The 23,876-nt window shown below is 42.3% G+C and overlaps 1 protein-coding gene across 2 annotated transcripts in view; it reads left to right on the top strand.

Annotated features, from left to right (window-relative positions):
• The window catches only part of MAP2K5 (mitogen-activated protein kinase kinase 5), a 140,328-nt gene that overhangs the window by 31,938 nt on the left and 84,514 nt on the right, over window positions 1-23,876 (top strand). For both annotated transcript variants that reach the window (XM_086620497.1, XM_086620496.1), the window contains exons 9-12: window positions 12,832-12,871; window positions 18,826-18,894; window positions 18,987-19,068; window positions 22,945-23,006. In XM_086620497.1, coding sequence (XP_086476623.1) covers window positions 12,832-12,871; window positions 18,826-18,894; window positions 18,987-19,068; window positions 22,945-23,006 — 253 coding nt within the window. The remainder of the gene's footprint in view (window positions 1-12,831; window positions 12,872-18,825; window positions 18,895-18,986; window positions 19,069-22,944; window positions 23,007-23,876) is intronic.

Below are 23,876 nucleotides of genomic sequence, written 5' to 3'. Positions count from 1 at the left end.
GGATTTTCCTGGACCAGGAAACTCGCAGAAACAGTGTTCTTCTCCTACTTTGTCGTGAGAAGGATTTGAGAAGAGAGTGTTGAACTTTACAGCTGAGTCAGTGACTTTTTGGGTGCTTTCTGATTTAAAGGAGGTTGCTTCCCTTCCCCATGGAGGATCCAGGAGTGGGTGTAGGTGGGAGAAGCATCGCGAAGGAGGGCCACGCGCTCTGATCCCTGTGGAAGGCACTTGAGGCTCAGTTAGGGACAAGGAATGTCCCACAAAGTGAGGGGACCTGCACGTGCCGTTGTAACCCAATTTGGGGTCACGTTCTTTTGAGAAGTAGCTGAAATAAGGAGCTAACAGTGCAAAATCACGAGCTACCTAAGCATGGTCATAGCAGGTCGTACCAAAAGTGTCTGCTCTTCATCCTGTGCCTTATAGTGGCCAATGGCCAAAGTCTAAGGAATGTAAGCCGAGGCAAGGGAGCGTGTGCTTTGCCAATCTTTTTGCACTCAGGATCTGCTGGACTCGGTGTCTGTTTGTCAGTTTGTGTCTGCCCTACTTGCGAGGAGCAGCTCTGTTCTGCATCCACCATCTCACGTGGTCCGTACGGTGAGAGTGCTTTAGATGCAGAAAGCAGTATAAAAACGTCTAGTTCTTCAATAATATTGCCACACGGATAGTATATCTTTCACATTTCATAAAATCCATCTGGGAAATTTGGATAAAATGCTATGTAAAGCCAAACTTGCACCTTTTGACTTCTTTTTGTCTTTCTGAAGGGTAGTACAGTTATCTGCCTTCTTTTTGTTTAATTTTTTTTTTTTTACAAAAATGTTTTTCTCTTGTGATGACTGTTGCTGTGGTAAGAGTCTGCAGGAGTGATGAAGGAACAGAGCTGTGAACGTTGAAGGTGCAGAGGATAACGGCACAGGGGGGAATGCATAACACTCCCTGTACTGCTTCTACGTTGACTTGCTGCATCGTGTGGGTTGATGGTGTGAGCTGCTTTGAGTGTTGCATTTGCCTGCGATTTGGGAAAGTAAAAAAATTTACCTGTAAAAACATGAGTCCTCTTCTGTGTCAGGGAAGCGGTTCTGCCTTTCTTTTCCCTTTTTATTGCGTTCTTATTTTAAATCAGCAGTTCCAGTGACTTCACAGTGTTTTCTCTGGTGTCGTTCTGCACTGCTCCAGGGAACACGCGCCGTTTCCATGTGTGTCTCTTACACGTTCCTGAAGTTTTGACTTTCTTTGCAATGCAAACACCAGCAGAATATAAATACGAAATGTGGTTTTCTCCCTAAACTGGCTTCTAAGCTCTGTGTTCCTCTCGCATCTTCCCGAATTTGCTTCTTGGTGCGTTGGGTTGAAGAGTTTTGCCACTTGAGTCTCTCATCCCTGGAGGGTTGCTGTGTTGCAGGGAGCTGGCAGTCACCGTGCCGTGGTGATGTCCCTTCGGCAAGGGGAGCTTGTTCTCCCTCGCCAAAGGAGCATCCGTGCTACACAAGCCAATAAGGAATTGCAAAATGGAATACTTACAGGTAGCTGGATTGCACTAGTCATAGATAGCAGCCCACATATATTTTATTCCAGTAAATCAATGAGCATTTGTCAAATGAAATTAATTGCAAACGTTTGGCTGTTTTCCTCTTCCAGCATTGCGTGCTGCCGGTTTGTTTCAGAAGAGGCAGTGTGTGGTATTGATCTGAACGTAAAGAACGAGCGTGGCTGTGTGCTATCATTTTTATTTTTTATTTTTTTTCCCCTCTTTCTTTCTCGCTCTTTATACTAAGTCATATCCATTATGGCAATGAAATATTATCAGCATTCAGCAAACAAGAGAGCGCGTCGCAGGTCGCTGAGCAAAAATTTTCAGCCTCTCTTTCCCCGTGAATTAACTACTATTGAAATAGTTTATTGAGATTGAAGTATTGATCACTTCTCCTGCTAACCTTGGCGTGAGGGGGGAGAGGGGAGGGGGTTTTCCTCTCTTTGAAAGACGCTATGTTTAGTTAGAAAATGTATTTCATTTATTTGGCTTCTTTACAGCTACAACTGTTTTATTGCTTGGAGAAGAGGTATCTTAGCTTTATTTTTATGACAGTATAATTATACTTTAGAAATACACTTGATTACTGCGTGTAGCAAAATTGTTCCAGTATATTGGCTTGGCCGATATTGCTACACAAACAACTTTTCAGTCAATTGAGTCTGGTAAAAAAATCAATACTTTATCGCAATATTTCTAGTGAGAACTTGCTGAATCTAAATGTTTTGCCTGTTCCAAAAAGAAGGGGTTTTATAGTTGTTTGACTTCCTGTTTTTCCCCCTACCTTTTGATACACGGTTTTCTTAATTAAAGGTATGATAACCATTGTAGAGTTAGCTATGGCAAAACCAGCTAATTATTCTTGCTTTCTGATGGCTTGTGTTTTCAAAAATATGTGAAAACATGTGAATAGTCTCAAGCTGTATATCCAAAAAGTATCTTTGAATATCCAAACAATCAGAGAGCAAGAATTCTTCCACTGGTGCATAGTGGACAGTGTCTACCCTGTCTTGAGTCAAGATTGTCAAGAAAGCGATGAAATCTGCCATAACAGACTTGAAAGCACCCTGGTGTCTTTCTCTTCTGTTTGCCAATTCTTGTAGGTCCTTTACGTCGTGAACTGGGATTTCCAGTTTCCATGGAGTATTACAAGTCCAATTCTATGAATTTTTGGAACCTCTCAGCTGTCATTATTTCATGGAGATTTGCACCCTTCCAGACAAGAGGGCCCTGAGACTGTTAACAGGGGTAGATGTACGACCTTCCAGCTCTGCAACAGACTTTCTAATTTTTTTTTATCAGCTATTTTGTAGAAGCTGGTAGGATGGAGAATGCACAGTTTGAGCTGCTTCACAGCAGAAGAAAACATCTTGTATGCCAGTTCATCTACTGTGTTTACTTAAATTGCTTTTTTTGGAAAAAATCTTTCCCTGGTAGGTCCAAAAGACATTCAAAGTATGTGCTTCTGTGCTCCAAGAGATTGGTTTTGGTAGGAATGCTCCTTTGTACTTCAATCAAAGAAAGTTAATGTTTTGGTTTGTAATGGGATGTATATGCTCTGCTAGCCAGTCTCGGGAGTAGCTACATTAAATTATTTGGACTTAAAATCCTTAGTTGTGTGTATTTTGAACCTAAGTATTACAAAGTAGTGGTATTTATCTCTGGAAAATAATTACTCTGAAGTCTCTCTCACATGGCATATCTAAAGTATCGCTATTTCCTTCCTTTATACACAAGCAAAAAAGAATATTTTTCTCTTATTTCATGTTTTCTAGTTTTTGCTTCACAGTTGTAGCTGACAAGGAGCAAGACGTTCAAGGAACTCTGTTTGGGGGATGGTACAGCCTTCTGTGTGCCTGGGACTTTTTGGAAATGTGTGTTGTTGTATGGTTTGTAAATGTTTGGATTCTGTTGGAGGAGTCTTCAGCAGCAGCAAGCTATAACGCTCTGTATCCTGAAATAAACATAAGGTCCCAATGATGCCGCAATTAATTTGTGAAGTTACCTAGTGGCTGAGAGAGGGAGGAAGGGGGAGAATTGGGCATCATCTTAGCAAAACACTGTTCAACCAGACGGCTTCACTTTAAGTTGAGTAATTGGGAGAGAAGTGGCTGTTGATGATGTACCGCCCAGAAGAATTGTATAGCTGGGGAAAACACGGATAAATGCGGAAACTTAATTTGTTTGAGCAATTTACTGGAGCAATTTCGCCGTTCGGTTGAGTTGTACGTTCCAGCATATGCCCGTTTCTTGATTCTCTATCTCAGCCAACCTTGGGGTGCCCCATTAGCACGTTAAACGCAGCGCATGGCGAGACAGCTGGCACGTCGCTATCTCTTGCGAGACAGCCGGCGAGCGGTGCCTGGCGAGCGTGTTGCGGATCCTCTGACATGAGCAGGGAAAAGCGCTGTCAGCTCTGGAGCGAGGAAGCTGGGGTGATTTAGCTCTGTTTGCTGGAGTGATGATGGAATAGCTGGACTTGATAGAATCATAGAATAAAATTATATAATGGTTTGGGTTGGAAGGGACGTCAAAGATCATCCAGTTCCGACCCCCCTGGCATGGGCAGGGACACCCTCCACTACACCAGGTTGCTCAAAGCCTCATCCAGCCTGGCCTGGAACACTTCCAGGGATGGGGCAGCCACAGCTTCTCTGGGCAACCTGGTCCAGTGCCTCGCCACTCTCAATGTAAAAAATTTCTTAGATCTAATTGAAATCTCCCCTCTTATTCTTGTCTTGAGCTTTGGCTCGGCAAGGGTTGGTCGTCTTGGGTTGTCCCACGGGTTCTAACGCAGGACACCAGTGCTGTCACGAAGGAGCTCCTCCAGAGAGTCTCTGTGGTCCCAGTTTGTTCTTCAAAAGCAGTACCTAGCTATGCACCACGAACGTTGCAAGAAGCTGGTCTGAATCCAGCCAGAGCTGTTGCTCTCCTTTTTTCATTCTCTTCTGCTCTTCTATATGAACGTACAATACAATAACAATAACTTGCCCCTCTTCAAAATACTTCCATTCACAGATTATTTTGGTCCTTTCGCAAAGGAGGCTGGTGTCATCCTCTGCACGTGGCAGAGGGTGAAGGGAGCCAGAGAGGGAAGTGATTTTTCCCGAGGTGCCAAAGCAGCGAGAAGCAGGAAGGGCGCCCATCTCCGCAGGCGCCCAGCCCCGAGCCCTGCCAGCCCACCCTCGCGCCGTCGTTCGTGGTGGGCTTTCCAGGGGAGGATCTCGCTATGCTTCATACCTGGTGCTTGATGCAGCTCTGAAAAAAGGAATTCCAGGCAGGTTCCGTGTCTTGTCTGGCTTTAAAACAAACCTGTGTCCATGGGAAGTCTGAAAATGGCATCTCCCTGCATTCTTGCGTTGCAATTGCGGAGGAGTTTTCCTTTATTTCCTTTCCCGGACTACGTTCACTTTCTGTTTCTCTTGCTTTGTTGTATTTTTAGTTGCACTGAAAAGCATTGGAACACTAATAGCTGGACCAAGTTAGAAATACCCCACCGAATTTCTGCATATTTCCCTTGCAGTTTAAACAAGACTGACCAGTGATTGCTGCTCACTTGTTTCCTTTGACCTCGGCTATCGCTCGCCTGCCTCATAAAATCTGTTATGCACAAAAGTGCATAAAATGAAGATAAAGTGCCTCCTTCAAGTCTGACAAAAACCATTCCTTTGCAGAATGGTAGCTGCAGTGCAAGTAAATAAATGAATGGACAGCAATCACAGCCTAGTTGATGAAACTGTTCAATTAAAGCACGGGCATTTACATGGTGTAATTTCCCTAAATTGCCAATGAGCCCCTTTAGACACAACCAGTGTTCAAATTGATTTCAGCATTGATTTTGGCTGAAGCTGATAAATTTCTGCTTGTTAGTTAAAGTAATTTTGCAGAAGACTTTGTACTGCAGTATTGAAGTGTTCATTTAGCTGATGGTTAAAAGAGGAGTTATTTACAGAGGATTCTACTGTTGTTCTGAGATGGGACAATTCCCCGGTCATCTTTTTACTTTTAATTTTTAAGCTTCAGTATGCAATCAATAGGTTATTGAAACTGATTAAAATGTATCCAGCCAGCTGCCTATGGCTGTTTAATTAGAAACTGGATGATTCTTAAATTAAAGTTGTTTTGTTTGCATGGTATGCCCATGGCTTGGAAGATGAAGCGAATAGTAATCCTGAAAATTTGAGTTTGCTCTTGTTACCTATGGGTGAGGTGGTGTGTGAGCATGTAGCAGTTTGCTTTGCAGCTCGCCCTGAAGTGGGCAATTATCATCTGTTTCTTGGTTACAAATAGCTCTGTGTGTAGTAGAGAATAGCTCTACTCTGTGGAGTAGAGAATCGGTGGGATTAGCCACAGCCAAGCTATGCCAAGTTTATAGGCACTGACTGTTCCCTAACATAGAATACTTTTTTTTTTAAAAATGTTTTTGCTCATAGAAGTGAATTTGAGATGATGAGGGGGAGAAGAACGTGTGGTTTTGCAGGAATCCTTCTCTGCCGTTACGCTGGCAGCGTTGTGTTTCAGGCTCTCTCCTTAATCTCTGTTTGATGTCTCAGAAGAACAGTGGGTGTACCACCACCAGCGAGGTTGGTGTTGATTTTTTTTCTGTTGCTTTTCACCCCGGATTCTTTGCAAACGCTCACACAAAATGCTAAAAATGACCTGCTCAGATACCCACTGATCATCGTGAGGATGAGCCGGCCGTGCCCAGCTCCGAGGGATAACCGCCTTCCCCGTGCGGCACCGCCGCTGTTGGAACGACGGTGGCAAGAAGCGGTCCAAGAGGAGCCATGCAAAAATAGTTGCTCATCACGATGGAATCTCAGTGCAGTCCAGTAGTGAAGGGAGCAGTGTCACTGACCTCGTGGAGTTCATGCTCTCAACCTGCTCCTGGGGAAGAGCAAGCTTTCTACCAGAAACTGAACCGTGATTAGGAGAAAACACTCTTTCAGATGTTAGAGTGAACAACTAGAAAACTTTTGCTTCTTGGCACAGTTCTGTTTTCTGCTCCTGGTCATTAGTGAAATCACTGAATGACTCTGGTTTTCCATAGTAATTATGCTGTGAGAATGTCATGAACACATCTCTCCTGAACAAAGGGTTTGGTAATGCAGAAAATCCAGCTTTAGGTCTCCTTATGGAGAGATGGAGCATCTAAACTGCCATCACTGTAGGATGTGACGTACGTTTTGGCTCACTTAGTTGCTTCAGATGTCTTCCTGAAATTGTGATGGGTTTGCTTTGTCCTGGCAGGCTTTGTGCTGTGTCAGATGATGCCTGTCCATGTCAGTCTAAGCTTATGACTGCTCTGCTGTCTTTTGTCCTTTCAGCTCGTTTAAAGCCAGCAGCTGACACACATTAGTGTGTCTGCATCTGATCTGGGTTGGTCCTGTGGCAGTGAGGGATCTGGTACTGGTGGTAGCACCACAGCCTCCTCAAGCAGTGTCAGGGCTAAGCCACCTCTGTCTCTAGTCCCTTCTGTCTGTACAGGTCTCTCTGAGGAACGGGGACCGAATTGCAACAGGACAGGTGCAAGGAGAAAGACTTGTAATTCGGTTTTCAAAGGTTGACCCTGAATGTTTGGCTGCAGTGGAGGAGGAAGACTCGTGTAAGTGGTAACAGATGGAAATAGTGGTCGGTTACAGCATAAAAGAGGTGAGGGATTCACTCTGCTGTGCTCAGGCTTGGATGCCAAAACCGCCTCTTTCCCACAGAGATGGTTAAGTGAGACGTTTTGGTATTCAGCATTTTCTTTATGCAGCTTCCAGCGCCAATTTTGCTCTTTTGAAAAGTTTAAAATTTAGATGCAAAGTGTCTTTTGCTTGTTTTTCTAGTCTAACAACAAATCATTTTGCAATCAGTGCTCACGCATCTGTAATGGGATTTTAGAGAGAGGGGCGGTTGGCGTCGATTGCCGTTTGAACTAGCGCAGTCCCCATAAAAGCTCCTTTTTACAACTGCTGTGCACTTTGGATTTCCTGTTGCAACAGCCAGAGAGTCAGGCTAATGTGTTTGTCTATTGCAGAAGGCAACAACTGTCAAAGTGGTTATTTCCTAGGAACAATTTGAATCTGTTTCTTTAGCTGCCCATCAGAGGACGTGACAATTCCATCGTTGGGCTGCCAGGCTCTGACCAGGAGCACGACAGACAGTGGCAGTACGAGGGGGGAAAAAAGAGGGCAGAGGGGGTGGGGAAGAAAAAATTAACAAAATAAGCAAAATCTGTGGGTGATTTGCTGCATATAGTTTGCAGCTGGTGACTGGCGTGTCGTTCTGCAGTGCATAACACTTAGAGAATTGTGTTCCTCTCGCGCGACACCGACGCAGGCGTTTTGCTCCAGGTTATTTCTCGTAGGGCAGGAGAGTGTTCAGTTGGACTTTGTTCACTGCCCTCACTTCTCAAGGTGCTGCTTGCCACAACCCTGGCTTGGTGTGTGAACAAATCCAATATGAAACTTCTGTGCATCTTTTCTGTTGGGAAATACTCTGCCGTGGTCCCAGAGACCAGGTGAGGAGGATGTCTGGGGGGTTTCTCCTGCAGTGCTACAGGGGAGCTGGTACAGACACGGGGAAATGGGACAGTATTTGTGACTTCTCTCGAGTGAAATGGTGTCCTGATGTTTTTAACACATGTAAATAACAAATACGTTGTAAGGTGTGAAGCGAAAGGAAACGTATCTGGGAGAAAGGACCTGAAATGTTTACTTTTATTTTTATTTTGTGGCCTGAGGTTGCCACTTGGAAAGGTCATATTGGATATTAGGAGAAACTTCTTTGCAATTAAGGTGGTGCAGCACTGTAAGAGGGCATGGAGAAGGGCAGAGGGATCTCCATCCTTGGGGCATTCAGCACTGAGCTGGACAAAGCTACGGCTGAGCTCCTCCACTGCTACAGTCCCACTTCAAGAGGGAGGTTGGATTAGATGGTGTGCAGAGGTCCCTTTCAATCACCCTCTCATCTGCTAAAAGCATCGTTGAGCAGAATGGCACACCAGCACGTTTTGTGGGCCAGAAGAGCTACAGCAGATGGGAGTTTGTGCCATGAGCCAGAAGTTTCTCAGACCAGAGGGGAGCGTTGCGTCCCTGCGTCCTGCAGCCACATCGCTCGTGTAACGGCACTGTCAGTACATCATTTTGTCATATTTGCTGATGTTAGTTATATTTCCAGAAAGGGAAGGGACTGACTCATTGGCATAGCAGGCAGGTCATGGCTTTCCCGTGAATCATTTGGTCTTGCCAAGGAATGGCTTATTGATTAGAAATTGTTTCCGTGGCTATTGAGGGGGGGAAAAATAGAAAAATATATCCTGGTGTCCAGAGTGAGCAGAGGGGCAAGCAAGATCTTCTGCATGGTGCAGGCTTCTTCAGTGCTTTTCTGCATCAGCATTAGCAGCATGATATAATGATCTTAATGAATTTTTGCTTCTAGGTGGAGACTGCTTTTATTTTGAGTTTTCAGATAATGGTAACCTCTGTTTGTAGTAAAAAGTTGTTGTGTATGTTTAGGAGAAGCTGTTAGAGAAAGTTCAGGGATCTTTGCACACTCGGTCCATGCTTCTGATGTGACCATCCCTAAGTCACTCATGTGGGGGCAAATGCTTTACAATTAAAAATTAGAAAGCAAATTGAAAATTGCTGTTTCTCTTGAGTGCCTGGATGTTAAAACCTGAAGTTAGTTTTTAGCTTGCCCTGGAAGAAATTATACCACAATCAAGCAGGTAATGCAGCTCCCCACTGTGCTTTTAGGTAAAATTTCTGACAGGGAGAACATAAAATTGTTATGTTTAGCAAGTTGAAAGAAGGAGAAATTTTCTGTTTGACATCTAAGCTATTTTTTTAAGAAGCTTGGGCATGTTCTGTTTGGTTGATTTTGTTTGTTTTACTTTTGAACTGAGTAGAAACTCACTATATTCCTTGTATGAATGTTTTAGCTTTAAATATTAGGATGGGCTATAGTTTATTCCGTAAAGAGGTGTGAGCCAAAGCATCTTACACTTCTCCTCTGGTTTTCTTTGCAGTAGACCTCAGGAAGAACAAAGCAGGCAATATGAAATTCAACTACCTTTTTTTTTTTTCCCCCTTTTCTTTTTAAGACAGAAACCAGCTGCCTCTGACACTTTCATTTTTTTAATTTGCTTTCCTGTAGAAACACATCTTATATATGGGGGGAGAGATGCTGAGGAGTTGGCAGTTCCCCCAAAGCCCTATTCTAGTTTTCCATGATATTGATTTTGATTTTCTGGAACACAAGGGATGCACACGCCGTAGTCCACAGTCCATCAGAAGTTTTTTCCAGCTTAGTTGGTCTGAAAGTTGGTACTTTTTCTCCATCCTCCTTGAAGATTTCCTCCTTTTGTGAAATCTATAAAAATTACATTATAAATTATAAAAAGATCAGACCGTGCCATGGCATTTGTCTTATAAATTCCCAGTTAACTAAGAGGCGGAGAGGGAAGGGGAAACACACATGGGAACCAGCTTCCTGCAGTTGGCAAATTGCAACAAATTTTAAACGATAACTTTTATATTTTTAAGAGTTGACATCAAGTGTTCAAAATGACTTTTTAAACTTCTGATTGCAGAGATTGGCGCTGTATGTCTCTTCGATTTCTCCTTAACAATACGTGATTTATAACCAATCATCCCAGTAGCTTTTGCAGTGGGTCAAAAGCAAACCAAAACCAACCCCCAGCAAAAAGGAGCAGAAAAATGAACTTGTTTTTCCCAGAGCTGGTTTCTGCAAGGAATGAAATTTTGCAAACATCAAAACAGCGTTTTCCTTGAATATTTTGCATTTCATTGCATTTAATTTCTGCTCTTTACATTTGTCTCCAAGTAGTTCAGCAGCTGTTTAGCACCTGTTTTCACTCCTCTTCAGCATCCCCTTGTCTTTGCTGTGAGGCACTGCTCAAACGTGTTCCTAGCAAGAGGAGTTGTTGACGTGTTCATTCGGCGCCGTCGTTTTCCTGCCACCCTGGAAGGTTTTTAAGTGTGTGTTCACTGAAACGTGGAGCGCTGCTGAGGAACATTTTTGCTACTTGGCTTCGTCTGATGGTCTGGTTCTACAGGGATGAGTTTGTTTACTTACTTCTGGAGGTGACACTGAAATCCGTGAGAGTTGACCCTTGAGATGAGACTTCACATTACTTACAGAGTACAAATATTAGTTTAATCTCCTCGTAGACATCCATAGACTTCGTGACGGGTGCAGTACGCACAAAAAGTGTGTTTTTCTTCATGCTGTGCACATTATTCTGGAGGATTTTTTTTTTTTTTTTTTTTTTAGTGCATCCTTCTGAAGCTACATAAAGGTGCTAAATCTTCAGGCTTCAGCTGTGCTGACTGTAACCAAAATGATCAATTCCAACTTAGAGATCTAGATAATATCCAACAAAAACGTTTTCCCTGCACACTCGTTGGAACGGGTAATTACTGCAGCAACTACAGACTAATTTGAAGCGTTGGCTGTTAATTAAAACACTACGGAGGTGTACGGTTGTCTTTTGGTGTAACCAAAGCTCCTATTCAAACTTCATTAATCACTTTACAGTTATTGTGTTGGGGGAAGGTCAGGACAATGGAGATGCCGGATCAGCCCGGAGTAAACAAATTCCTTTCCTCCAGGTAGCATGCCGTTCGCAAAGCCACCGGCCACGCTGTACCCATGGGCACGGCGTCTCCTTTGTGATCCAATTCTCAGCGATAATTAAATGTGAAATTGGTCCTGTCAGTGCTCTGTAAACCAAACCAGGTACCTGCCCTCTGCTGGAAACCTAACCCAAACTTCCACGGATGAATTAGCGTGCATCATAATTAAATAATCAAGTCTTCCCTTTTAATTCGCTTGGAAACAGGAGATCTCTCTTACGGAAAAAAGATCAGCTTTCTTGACAAGCTAATTAAGTTGCCAAACTGTCCGGCACAGTACAGAGTAAGCTAACAGACGTTAAGCATGCTATCTCAACCTGTTCATTTTCTTATCATTTCAGCTCATCTTAGGTCCATAATGTTTTGCCACTCTTGATTCATCCATAGTTACAGCAGAGTTCGTTTACTCCGTTGGATTCATGGATTATGCACTCGGCTGCCCGTCTCTCGGAGCTTCAGCTGATGCCTTTGCTTTTTGCGTGTCGTACCGGTGTTAAATAACACTGATTTTTGGGTTGCCTTTTTCAACCTTGTTTGTTCCTAAAAGCTAATGCCACTCGGGAACATAAATGTTTATCCGTGAGTTATTAAATTAAGGTGAAGTTTTTAGAAACTTCCAAGCTATTAACAGAAATTATGTAAGCGCTATGGGTTATAAATAAGATTAAACAACAGTCTCGCCTTGTGCTATGTATGATCTTGCATGCAAAAAAAACCCCAAAAAACTATTAAAGCTTTTCTTCTTCAGTAGTAATTGCTAGAGGTATATGGTGGTAAAATATTATAATTCTTTAAAGTTAGTGCCACATATATGACATTACTGTGCATAGTGTCATAAATCAGTATGAGACAATAAAACTAGTGAAGAGGAAAACCTTTAATGGTTTTGTTTTTATGCAAAATTACATTGGATTTTTAGTAGACTTTTTTTTTTTTGCCTACCTTTTCATTTTCTTACGAGTTCATGGTTAGGAATAGACAAGTCATTGTTAAATAGCCAATTATAAATGTTTGTCTTCAGAAATTAAGACAAACAATTTCAATACTGTGGGAAATTATTTTGGATACAAAAGAGCATTAACAATAATGCCTTCTGACAATACATGTGCACACAGGCAAGCCTTAAATACAAATGCAGAAGTTTCATTTTGCTAATATTTTTGGTGGGTCCTTAGGTTATGATGAGGAATCAGTCATTACCTGGTTTCCTTCCCTTTAATTGATGTAGCTGTGTCTCTCGCTGCCCTACCGCTGAAAATACCCATAGGACTGGCAAACCTGTGTGATAAACTTTGCTTTATGTGAAGATTCTGGATAATGGATAGATCACAATTTTATTTCATTGAAAAAAAAAATGTGAAAGTGGATAAATTCATACTTGTAAGTTTGCTATGGCACGGTGCGAAATTCTTCAAGGTGTAGGTTTTACCTGAAGCATGCAGATGTAAAAACCAGCTAAATGGTTTCACTGTAAGTATCTTCTCGTGATCAATTGTTTTCATCAGTCTTTCTTTAGAAGCACTGTATAAAATTGGTGGAACTTAATGCATATTAGCTCCAAGTCATTTTCCTGTGAAATTAGTGTATCCATGTTGCACATATGTATAGAGGTAATTTTATGTGATCTCAAGTTATTTTGTTTTTTCCCTCGTGCAGGGCATATCATGTCCCTAGTGGAAAAATACTAGCAGTGAAGGTAAGATATTACAGTAATTTTCTTTCTCTCTTTCTTTCTCTCCGTTCTTTCTTGACCTTCATTTCCTTCCCCTCCCTCTGATTGTTAGATCTCAGTTTCTTTCATTACATTAAAGTCCACGTAGCTTATGCAGGAAAACTCCAGCCCATAAATTTAGTAAGTCCAAATGAACACAAGAGTTCCCAAAATCCAAATTTCTCCCGCTGGGAATTGCTTGGCCCAGTGTGTCAGTACCACCACCTCTTCCCGTGGGGTCCCACCACCCTGGACGCCGGCGTTGCAGGAGTGGGGATGGACAGGTCGCGGGATGTCAGCCTCTCCCTTCCATTTCCTTTGGGATAATATTCCGTTTTCCTAGGAGATTTTGTGGTTTTAACAGGTTTATTAATTTTAATGTCTTGTCTCCCCCTGCTTGTTTTGAATCCAATTGGTTTGGCTTTTTTTTTTCTATAGCATTCTTTGCAGTGAAGTTCTATACTGTAGCGTTATGTGGTCGGATGAATATCGGTCTTCTCTGAGGCTCAATTAAAACTGGTGAACTAATAGCACAACTCTGACAAGAGTGTGCCAACTCTCCTATGTTATTTGTTAAATTCAATTACATTTGTAAATTAAATTATTAATATAGTTAATCAAAGCAAAAATGTTGAAATATGTACATTTTTAATGTATCAAACAATTTTTTTAGTTTGGCGATTTTGTTGAAACTCAAAGCAGTAGAAACTGTTGGAAAACAAATAAATTGTTGCGTTCATACAATTCCAATTAATAGTTTAGGATCTGAAGAAAAGGTATATTTAAAAAATATAATTTATGGAATAATTACTTACAAATCTGTAAAATGGGCTTTTTGTCTTATTTCTCTTTTTTCCTGTCTTTATCTAGTCATTAAATTCTGGCATAATTGAGTTAAACCGAAAGAATGTGGGGATGGGAGAGAGGATGACAAGAAATGGAGCTGGTTGCTGCAAGCAGAATTGGTGTTAAATGAAATTTAAAGACATAAGATTATAGTAAGACTTCAAATGAAGTGTTTATATTTACTGGGTAAATTGGATTTGGATTCAGATTGTCTTGTGGTTCCAACCAGCTATAATTGACTAAAATGAGGTTGTGCCTGTGTTTTGGCTTTTCCTGAGGATCATGTAATTCCCTTCGCCCCACCAAGAGAAATGCTTTCGACTTTCCAATGAATGGAAGAAAAGCAAAAGCTTGCTGCTAGGTTTGAAATAATTCTCTACATCTGGAAAATACGAAAATTGAAATACCATCTAATTGTGTGGAGCACAAATAGCACTCGAAAAAGTTTTTGAAAAAGTCCTTTTGAAAAAGCCCTTTCAAGTGGTATCTGTAATTCCTAAACCTGTTGTGAGCAGGTAGAGTAAGACAGAAATTCTCTGAGTTGTAATAAGCACAAAAGTACAGAAAATTGAACTATTAAAAATAGGTTTTATTACAACTTTCAGTGTGGAACTAAAAAAACTCTTCCCCTGAATGCTGGGGTTTGTGTGAGGATTCTGCTTTTCCCTGGTACCCACTACGTTGCATCCTCAAATAATCCTTTTCCAAGGTCTGCAGAGAGCATCTTGTGCCAGCTCTGCTCGGCGTTGGCATTGCTGCTCTCCAGCCCTCCCCGCGGGGCGGTGGGTGCCCTCAGAAGGTGCCTGGAGAGGAGATGGAGCAAGAGAAAAATCACACAGGCAGGAGGGGAAGCGAGTTCACCCTTTGCAAGGTTAATTGAAATCACCTCCCTGTGGCAAAAAGCCTTTTCCCCCAGCAAGTTCACCTCCTTTTTTCCTTCCGAGTCCACGGGTTTGGTTAGTCCTGGTGGATAATTAACATCCTGAAGATTTGGGAAATTGGGTTCTCATGTAGATACTGCTTATGGTGGTCCTTTGAAATTGTTGCTCTCAATTATATTTATTTCTTTAGTGTGGTTTCAGAGGAAATACTGCACCAACACGTGGGTGTTACCGTAGTTTAAAATAACGTGTTCACAAACTGGAGGTCGGGAAACCTGCTGTGATAGTGATGGTGCCAGCTTGTTCTATGGAGAAAATGGTTTGCCACAGCTGTGGCCCAGCATACCCAGCACTAAAAAGAGGATGGTAGTGCCAACGTCTTGACAGGATCATCACGGGGATGGGGGGTTTGATCCACGCTGGTAGGAACATCGCCGGATGGATCTGCGAAAGCAGAGCTCTGCATTTTAGGGGCTTTTGGGGACAATAATATACAAATTTGATAGGACAAGATCACGTTCTGAAAACCTGTTGATTCAAACGCTTTCAGCTGGTGGATAGTCTCGCAAAGATATTGAACAGGAAAACAAACCAATGCTAATATCAATGGTACAGACCAAAGCTACGTCAGGACATATTCAAGGCCAGGTTGGATGAGGCTTTGGGCAACCTGGTGTAGTGAAAGGTGTCCCTGCCCATGGCAGGGGGTTGGAACTAGATGATCTTTGAGGTCCCTTCCAACCCAAACCATTCTGTGATTCTATATTTCAATGTAAACTTTACAGCTGGATAACGTGCAGAGGATTAAATAGATTTTGGGGAAGGTAACTTTTTTTTCCAAATTAGAGGGAAAAATCTGAACGAGAAATTGGAGCGTACACTGGCTGGTTGCCATTCTTCAACTGCTTTTAGTTTCTCCTGCTCTTAAGCGAGCATTTAAATGGACCATTTGATTAATCATTTGTATACTGACTATAATACTCCCAAATTTCCTTTGAGTTGTACATACTGTAAAAGACAATTATGTCGCCACAGATTAAATAAGTGAATTAAAACAGAATAGCAGCTTAATTTGACCTGTGATTTTGCTCTTGTTCCCTTCAGTGGAACGTATGCCACTCCAGCAAATAGATGAAGTCATCCATGACAGCTCGTGATGAATTGCCGTATTTATACTGTATATTTTAATAGCCTCACACTAATTTAAATTGAGCACAGAGTAAATTATAATTCAGTCACTTGACTGCTTGTATTTAACTTGACAACTCATCCTTATTTGTCCTGGAGGTGTAGTGGAGAGCAGAGGAAATATGCTCAGGTATTCCTCTTTTAAAAATTAACCCTTTTCGCTTGCAACGTTCGGTGCGTTGAGTTCACATATGTTATGGGATTGCTGTATTTTAGGCAGGCACTTGATAACAAGGATGTGCAGGAATGCTTGGAGCCCCTTGCTGAATGCCAGCGGACCACCGCGTCATTTAAATTAAAAAAAAAATTGCTCCCCTTATCTAGGAACCTTCTCCATCTCTACCCGTGAGGCACCATTTCAACTAATTTTGAGTTCAGGGCAGGCACTGGAGCTCAGAGCTCAGCTCCCAGCTTGTCTTCCCCAGCCAGTCCAGGTTGCCCTTGGTCCCATCTCCAGACTGGTCCTGTTCATCCGCATCCCTGAGGCTCGGGTACCCCGTGGCAGGGGTGGGGTGGCTGGGGACCACTGATCAGCGGCAACCTGCCGGGCTCCTCCGTTCCTCCAACTTTTCCTGTAGCTTCTGGTGCAAACTTGTTAAGGAACTCTGCTCCTGCACGTGTTGGACCCTGTGGGTTATTTTATGCCGGATGAATTTGGCTTCACTCATTTCTGCTCTCAATCATTCTGGTGAGATCATAGTGATTTTTTTATTTGCTACAAAGTTCTTTCCAAAAGGTGTCGTTTTGGAAAAATTTGTTTTCTAATGTTACACCTTACTCGCTTAGCTGTGTTCCAGTTGTGGAAGTTGCAGGAAAATCCTTATTCACAACTTCACCCTTGCTAGCAATGGGTTTGAGGAGGTGTTTTTTTTTATTTTCCTTGCTTTAATACTTAATACTGTCAGCTCACATATTCTTAAAAGTTTGTTCACCTGTATAAACTTCATTTTCTAAATAGGCTTGGAAATTTTACACAAAAGGAGTATGACCGCGGAGATTACAAGTGCAGGTTAAGGCAGTGCTGTGTAGATACTTTTATTTTCCTCTTTCTGCCCCTATTTCAGTGCTGTAAGTAAGGTCTCTCCAACCTTGACATCAGATGGGTTTCTCTCCTGTCTTGTCACACGTGTTTAGATGGAAGCAAACACTTCTGTACAATAGCTGTGCAGAGAAAGTGAGACAGTCATCTCTCCGAATTCGTTTTGCAGGGATCTTCGTTTCCCATACCGTCACAGCGCGTTCCTATACGTGCCGTACCCTATAGCATCCCAAACGTGTGTCAGGAGGGAAGTTCTGCTGTTCTGGGCTGTCCTCACGATTAGAATGCAGGGTCTGTGTGTAATTATAGTTCATGCAAATCAGCCAGAGACCTTTCTTCACGCCAGGTCTTGGGTGGTTGGATGCCGCCGATGGATTTGACGCCCATCGCGCTAACTAGTCGTTGTTCAGGTCGGCGAAGCCTTCACGGTGAACGAGGCAGGGAGATTTCTCACTGCAAATAGAGTTTAGTGAGGTAAAATTTAATTTTAGCCTGTTGACGAGATGAAATTTTGTTAATATTCAATTGGTAAAACCGATGGTATCCCAGCAAATTATTTTAGGTTTTTCACGCCGGGAAAATGTAAGTGAATATTGTTGGCAAATGGTTATTGATCTAGACAAGTGCGTTAAACGTTTCTTGGCAGCCCTGTATTACACTTACAATTTAGTTTAGTGACAGCTTTTATAAATAACCCTAAAGCAAACTCTTGATAGAAACAGGTTATCGTTTTTTCTTTTAGACACATTTTGATACTGTAAAACGCGTGTGTTTGGAAATGGTCTTTATTTTGTTTCGTCAGCAGTAAACCCAGCCTGTAATATCTATTCTGCTAATTCTGCAAATTGACTAGATTTTGTTTCCTTTTAGCTTAAAGTGTTAAACTGTGAAATATTGTGTGGCAGCACACTGAGCCGGGCTAAATGCATGTAGAGTCCGTTTTGATTTCTATAGAAATATTTAATAATTGAGCGTGCAACTCTTCAAATAATCATGGCAAAGAATTGTTTGTAAAAGTCAACTTTCAACGCTGGTTCTGTTGGAACCAGCATCCTTATTACAAGGGTCTGTCCTGAAAATCCTGAAAACTTGTAACTGGAGGCACTGCTCCACTTGGTACTTTAGTCCTGGCTGGCAGCCAGGCTCAAAGTGATGAAAAATGAGGGCATGGATGAAGGATGCAGGAGAGAAGCAGGACAGCGAGCGGCTGGTTGGAGCGCTCGAAGTCAGGTTGTTTGAAGCTGTTTTGAGGAATGCTTTGGTGATGCTTACCTAAGCACCTACCATCTGCCACCATCTGCATTTTTTCTGTGTATTTAAAAGTTTTCCATGTTTCGTGCAAATATACTGTGTTAGGAATTCATGTACATAAGGGTGTAAATGTGGAAGAAATGGAAACTGTAAGAATAGTGGTAGAAGACCCTCCTTTAGGGCGCCACTGAGACCTTCAGAGATACTTTCAATGCTGCAGTACTTATTTAGCCCTCAGAGTTAACATCTGCACGTTCAACAAGACCTAATGGCTTTGTCACAAGACGTCTCTAGCGAGAAGAATGAGTGCTGGGGGGATGAGGAGGTGGCTGTGCCGAGCAGGAGCTGGGACGTGGTCACACTTTGGGTGAATAAGCAGCAGCTCTGAGGTTTACCAACCTGCTGATCTACCACAGCGCGGCTCTTTACGTTACGTGTGGGGCTTGTGCTCAAGTTCTGACTCATCTGTTGAGTTGAGTCAGAATCTTGGGACATTTCATGGATTAAAATCATCTGTAAAACTTAAGTTTACTCGTATCTGACTTTTAAGAGTAAAGAAGTCTGTCCTTTCGTTTCCATTTCCTTCCTGTGCTCATCACTCTGTTCAAATGTTCTTTCCAGCTATTCCTCTTTCCTTTTCTGACTTAAGGATAATTAATACATAGGTCTTCTGGGGTTTATTTTGAATCATTCACTCACTTTTTCTAATCATATGTCCGTTGTTTGTGTTTTAGGTCATACCCTTAGATATAACACTGGAACTCCAGAAGCAGATAATGTCGGAGTTAGAAATTCTTTATAAGGTATATAGATCTTCTCATTTTTGTTATTCCTGCTTATAATCCTCTTACAGCAAATTTTAAAACAGGCTTCTCTTTTTCCTTTCTTTTTCCAGTGTGACTCATCATATATCATAGGATTTTACGGTGCTTTTTTTGTAGAAAACAGAATTTCGTTGTGTACAGAGTTCATGGACGGTGAGTTGTGCATCCGTGTGCTTTTGATTGCTAAGCATGTATATGGGAAAATGCCGTAAAGATGTGCTTTTCCAGAATGGAGGAAAATGCAATAGTATGGCTGGAAAATGTAAAATATTCATAACTTTGCAGGTAGTTTTGATAGTGTTGGGATTGTGTTATGTTCTCCGTGGTACGCTGTGTTTTTCCCGAGTGTAACTTCGCCTACTTTTATTGAAAATGTAAATAGAACAGAAATAAACACTGGCTTAATTTGTGGTTTGATATTCGAGTCTTCCATACAATCTGTCCTTGCTGACAAAACAGCTGTTCCTCACTTTTACTGTTTTGATAGCCAAAACAAAAGATTTTTCTTTTAAAGAATTCTATTAACCCAATGTCCTATGTGTTTTCCGTGGAAAGCATCTCTTAATTGCAAGACAAGGAGTTATTTTCAAACGCAGCTGTTTAGCCGTGCTGCGCTGAGTTTCTGTTTGAGTGCACTTGTGTTTCTCCCAACGTGAACCTCCAGGCCAACTGGATCCCCTTCCCCACAATCCGATGTTACTGTAATGATGGAGATGTATTTCTGCTTCGCTTTGACAATCTGCTGCGTGGCATTCTTGGAGAAAAGGCAGGAAAAGTGTACGGTTTGCAGGAATTTACAATCATTGCTGCCCTCTGTGTATCAATTTTGAGAGCGTGCCTGGCGACAGACGCGGTCCCCTCGTGTCTCGTGCACAAAAACCCCCTTCGCAGCGTTCAACTCTGCACGTCACGTAGTTGTTACGAGCCGTAGTTATTCCTCTCTCCAGGATTTTCTTGTGAGCCAGCGTTTTATGCCCTATCCAGATTTTCCACAAAGGTTCAGTTAAACTGGGTGTAAAGAAGTAAGGATCTCGCGACTAATTTGCTGTAGAGGGAAGGCTTTCTGGCAGGAAAAATTTCCAAAGCCAAATGTGTGCCATTAAACATCGTCGAGTAGCTTCTTTCTTCCTAATGGAGACCACGGATGAAGCCCTGTAGGGTTTTGTGGTGCGTTTTGTTTTCTCCCTGTTAAAATGGTCTGTTATTACTGTTATTTCTCTCTTTTTACACTTAGTACCCCCGTCTCGGTGATCGCTGTGCCCCATTTCCAAGTATGAGTATTCTCTCAGATTTTCCATCTTTGATGAAAAAGTATTATGCCCACGAGTTCAGTTCTCTGCTGTTGTCATGCTGTGTGGCTATTAGCCATTTCTCTCTTCTGGCCCTGCAGTTGCACTCAGACTTGCAAGCCTGTGTTAAGCAGCCAGCACGTGCAGTAAGGAAGCATCTGCTGATGCCAAAACATGCATCTACCTGGAGTACTTATGCTCCTATAAATTCAGAGATTTTTTTAAAAATGATGGACATAAAAGCTTGCAGTTCTGAATTCTTGTTCGAAAATATTTAAGCCTTTAGGGTGTGCGTCCCTCGTGGTGTTGCACCACGATGCTGTTTACTGACCATGCACAAATTGCTTGGAATTATACTGGAGCTGACCTCTGCTCTGCCTCATGTTGTGATCTCCTTCTGGCAGAAAGCAACAGCCATCAGTTAAAGGAAGAACAGAATGCAAATAAAGGGACCTTGCCATTTTTTTTATCCCTGACCTTTAATTTTGATGCGTGAGGGTGCAGGTATAGATTAGGAAAAAATACTTTCTCATCCTGCAGATGAACAACTTCAACCTTGCCAAGTTTTTAGCCCTTTTGACTGTCTCAGGCCAGTTTGTAGGATTTCCTGAATCCGTATCCCATGACTCTGTTTGCCCTGTTAGGTCCTATACCGTATTACAAAACATAGGTATTTCCTTTATGAATTACTTAGATATAGGTGGATCTGCCTCTTTTGGGGTACTCATGGATACACGTAGGGAAAAGGTGCACGTTTAAGTACCATATTGGTTCTTTCCTGGCACCTGCAAGCAAGAAAAAAACAAGTTAACTTCAAGTCTGCAATGAGGTTCAACTGACCTGGCTCACTGTCCCACCTGCCAATTGATCTTAAAGAGCAACAGAGATGTAAAACGAGGCTTTCTAATTTTTGCTCTTTTATAGTAAAGATGATGTTCTTGTAAATAAAGATGGTGAAATTGCACCATTATCTTTTACTTATGTTGTTGCTTCTTTTCCTTGAAACTGCTGGGCACTTGCTAAATTCCACTTAAAAGCAGCGAGAGGGGCGGGTTATCAGACTGTACCTGGATATCTGCACATAGATTTGGGAGCTGACATTGCATATTTGGATTTGGAAACGTTGTCACTGCAGAATTTTTTCTCTGTAGAAAAATGGCAGGTTTCCTCAATTGTTTGCAAAAATATGCTTTCCTTCATTTTCCAAACGACGTTACCTTTAGTGACGTCTGTAATAGCAAAGCTTAGCAGTGTGGTGGATGAAAATAGGTCTTTTTGTCCAAAATGTAAGGATATGTTACAAGTGTAAATGGGAACCCCCTGCCATATGATTGCCTTTTGTTTGGCTTTTGTGGTGAGCAGTAGGTATCTGCTGCTACAGCCTCTTGTTTCCGTTGATAATGCCTAAAATTAGTTTCAAAACTGAAGTTCGTTATTATACACAGGCAACGTGGCTGATACTAAGTTTCATCTTTCAACTTATGAACAAATAATAATTCCAATGACCTGGAATCAGGGCAACATTAGTGAAGACAAACACATACTGCGTTTCTGACAGTAGAGAGGATTGAGAAAATAAGGGGGAGAAACAGCAAGAAAAAAAGAAGCCATCATTAGAGTAAGAACTATTGTATAATTGAGCCTGAAGACTGGAGTTAGGACCTTGTGACTGTTTTGGATGGCAGCATTTCGGAATGAATGGGTTTTACTTTTACTGAACCATGAGCAAAGCACAAGGTGGAGTTTTCTTAGTTGCTGAGTATGACCCCAAGTGTTTTCCCAGCAGTGTCATCTGGAAAATCCATAGGCTGTTCCGAGAGCAGAGTTACATCAGTGCTGAGCACTTCTGAGAACCTCAAGCCTTGACTAAAACTACACACTCTTGCAAGCCAAGTGTTATGTGCTCTGCCTGTAATTTGCTCGTCCGTTTGGGTTTTTTTTGCCATTCTACTTGGATATTTTTAATTCTCAATTTTAAATTTACTGTCTTGCCCAAGAATTTGTGTTTCATCCCAGAGTAATTTTGAACTCTGGATTAATGGTGAATCTCCTTTGCAGAAGATAAGGGAAACAATCCTTCTGAGTCCCTTGGGGATCAGGGGACTTAGGTTTCTCGCTTTCCCCAGGAACGGATGATGCTGGCTGGACAGGGTTATGCCAGGCAGTAAATTTTGTCCCATACTGGAGTTTACTGGCAAAATTTACCTGCTTGCCCAGGAACAGCTTGTCTTCCGTTTCCAGGCATCAGTGTGGACACAGACTGCAAGGCGTAACCAAACTTTCACTGGGTTGATGGTCAGGAGGGAACAGCTTTAAGCACATCTCCAAGCATCGTGTCAGACACCGTGTAATGCTGGCACCAAGTTTTGGGAACGAGGGGTTGGATACTTCGGACTTTGAAGCCCACTGTCACTTTTTGGGATGACTTTGTGATTCCCAAGCAGTTGTGCCAACCCTGGTGGGTTTGATATACTGTCCTGTGACTGGGAGGTTTCCTGAAAGGAGTTTGAGTATTAATGCTGCAAGCAAAAATAAGTAATATGGGTGAAAAGAGACCAGAGTGCTGTTTCATGTGTTTATTGGTAGATTTTTAAGGTCAGTTATTTCTGACACAGTTATTGTTACATCATCGGTGGTGTTTTTATTAATAACCAAGGCCTGGAAAACCCTTGTGACTTCAAATCTAGGGCAGTATTTCATTTTGCATTATTACCTAAGCACATTTTGTTTGTCCCTGCAGGGGGTTCTTTGGATGTTTATAGAAAAATTCCAGAACACGTACTCGGAAGAATAGCAGTAGCTGTAAGTACCTTTTTCTTTTTGTCTTTCGGTTTTTGATCCTGCGTGTAACACATCTCTGATTTGAGTGCACACGTGGACCTTTGGGCCACCGAGTCATCTCCAGGATCCGTGTCCTCGTTGTGCCTGTGTGAAGGGGAAGGTCCTTCCTACCTCGTGCTCTTCCTGACCATCCTGTGTGCACAAGGACACTGGGGTTAAGGAAAGCTTTGGTTTGAATGACCAACAGGCGAGTTGCTGGAGACTCAAGAAATGTAAAAGGATGTGACGGGTTGAATAGGATAAGAAAAAAAGTCATGAATTTGCTGGAGAGCTGTGTGGTCATGTTTCTTCGTTCAACCCCTGTAGGATGGAGCAGTCCTCCTAATCGCCTTTGTTTAGCCTTTAAGTCCTTCTGTGCTATATGGTTCCTTTAAAAAGTGATTCAGAAGCCCTGTCCTGGCCCTTATGGTGATCCCTCATCTGCTGCTTTTGCTGAACCTCGTGTGTAATTCCCATTCTGTCCTCATTCTGCACGAAGCAACTCAATTAGATTTGCTTCCCAGGTTGGAAAATGAAGTCGGTTCCTGTTATCAAAATGCAATGGCAGAACAGACATTCTGTCTCCCCGTGTGGCAGATGTCCTCCTTAAGGCTGAAGTTTTCCTTTGGCACAAGCCAGACCTGGCAAAGGGTGCCTGGGGACGGGCTGCCCTCTCACCCCTCTGCTGGGAGCCTTCACACGGGAGCAGGCACGGCTGAAGACCTAACAGTCATGTTAGGGGGGATGAGCAGGGAGGTGGTCTGTGATCTAGGAAGAACGATCAGCCCCCAGTGTCTACACAGTTTGGTACCAAAGTGTTTACAGTGGGGTCCTTAGAGCACCTGGTAGCCC

This window comes from Tauraco erythrolophus, chromosome 14, assembly GCF_009769465.1.
Source record: "Tauraco erythrolophus isolate bTauEry1 chromosome 14, bTauEry1.pri, whole genome shotgun sequence".
In the NCBI taxonomy this organism is placed as follows: domain Eukaryota; kingdom Metazoa; phylum Chordata; class Aves; order Musophagiformes; family Musophagidae; genus Tauraco; species Tauraco erythrolophus.
The sequence above is the reverse complement of the archived record's forward strand: the minus strand, read 5'-3'. Positions and strand labels throughout refer to the sequence as shown.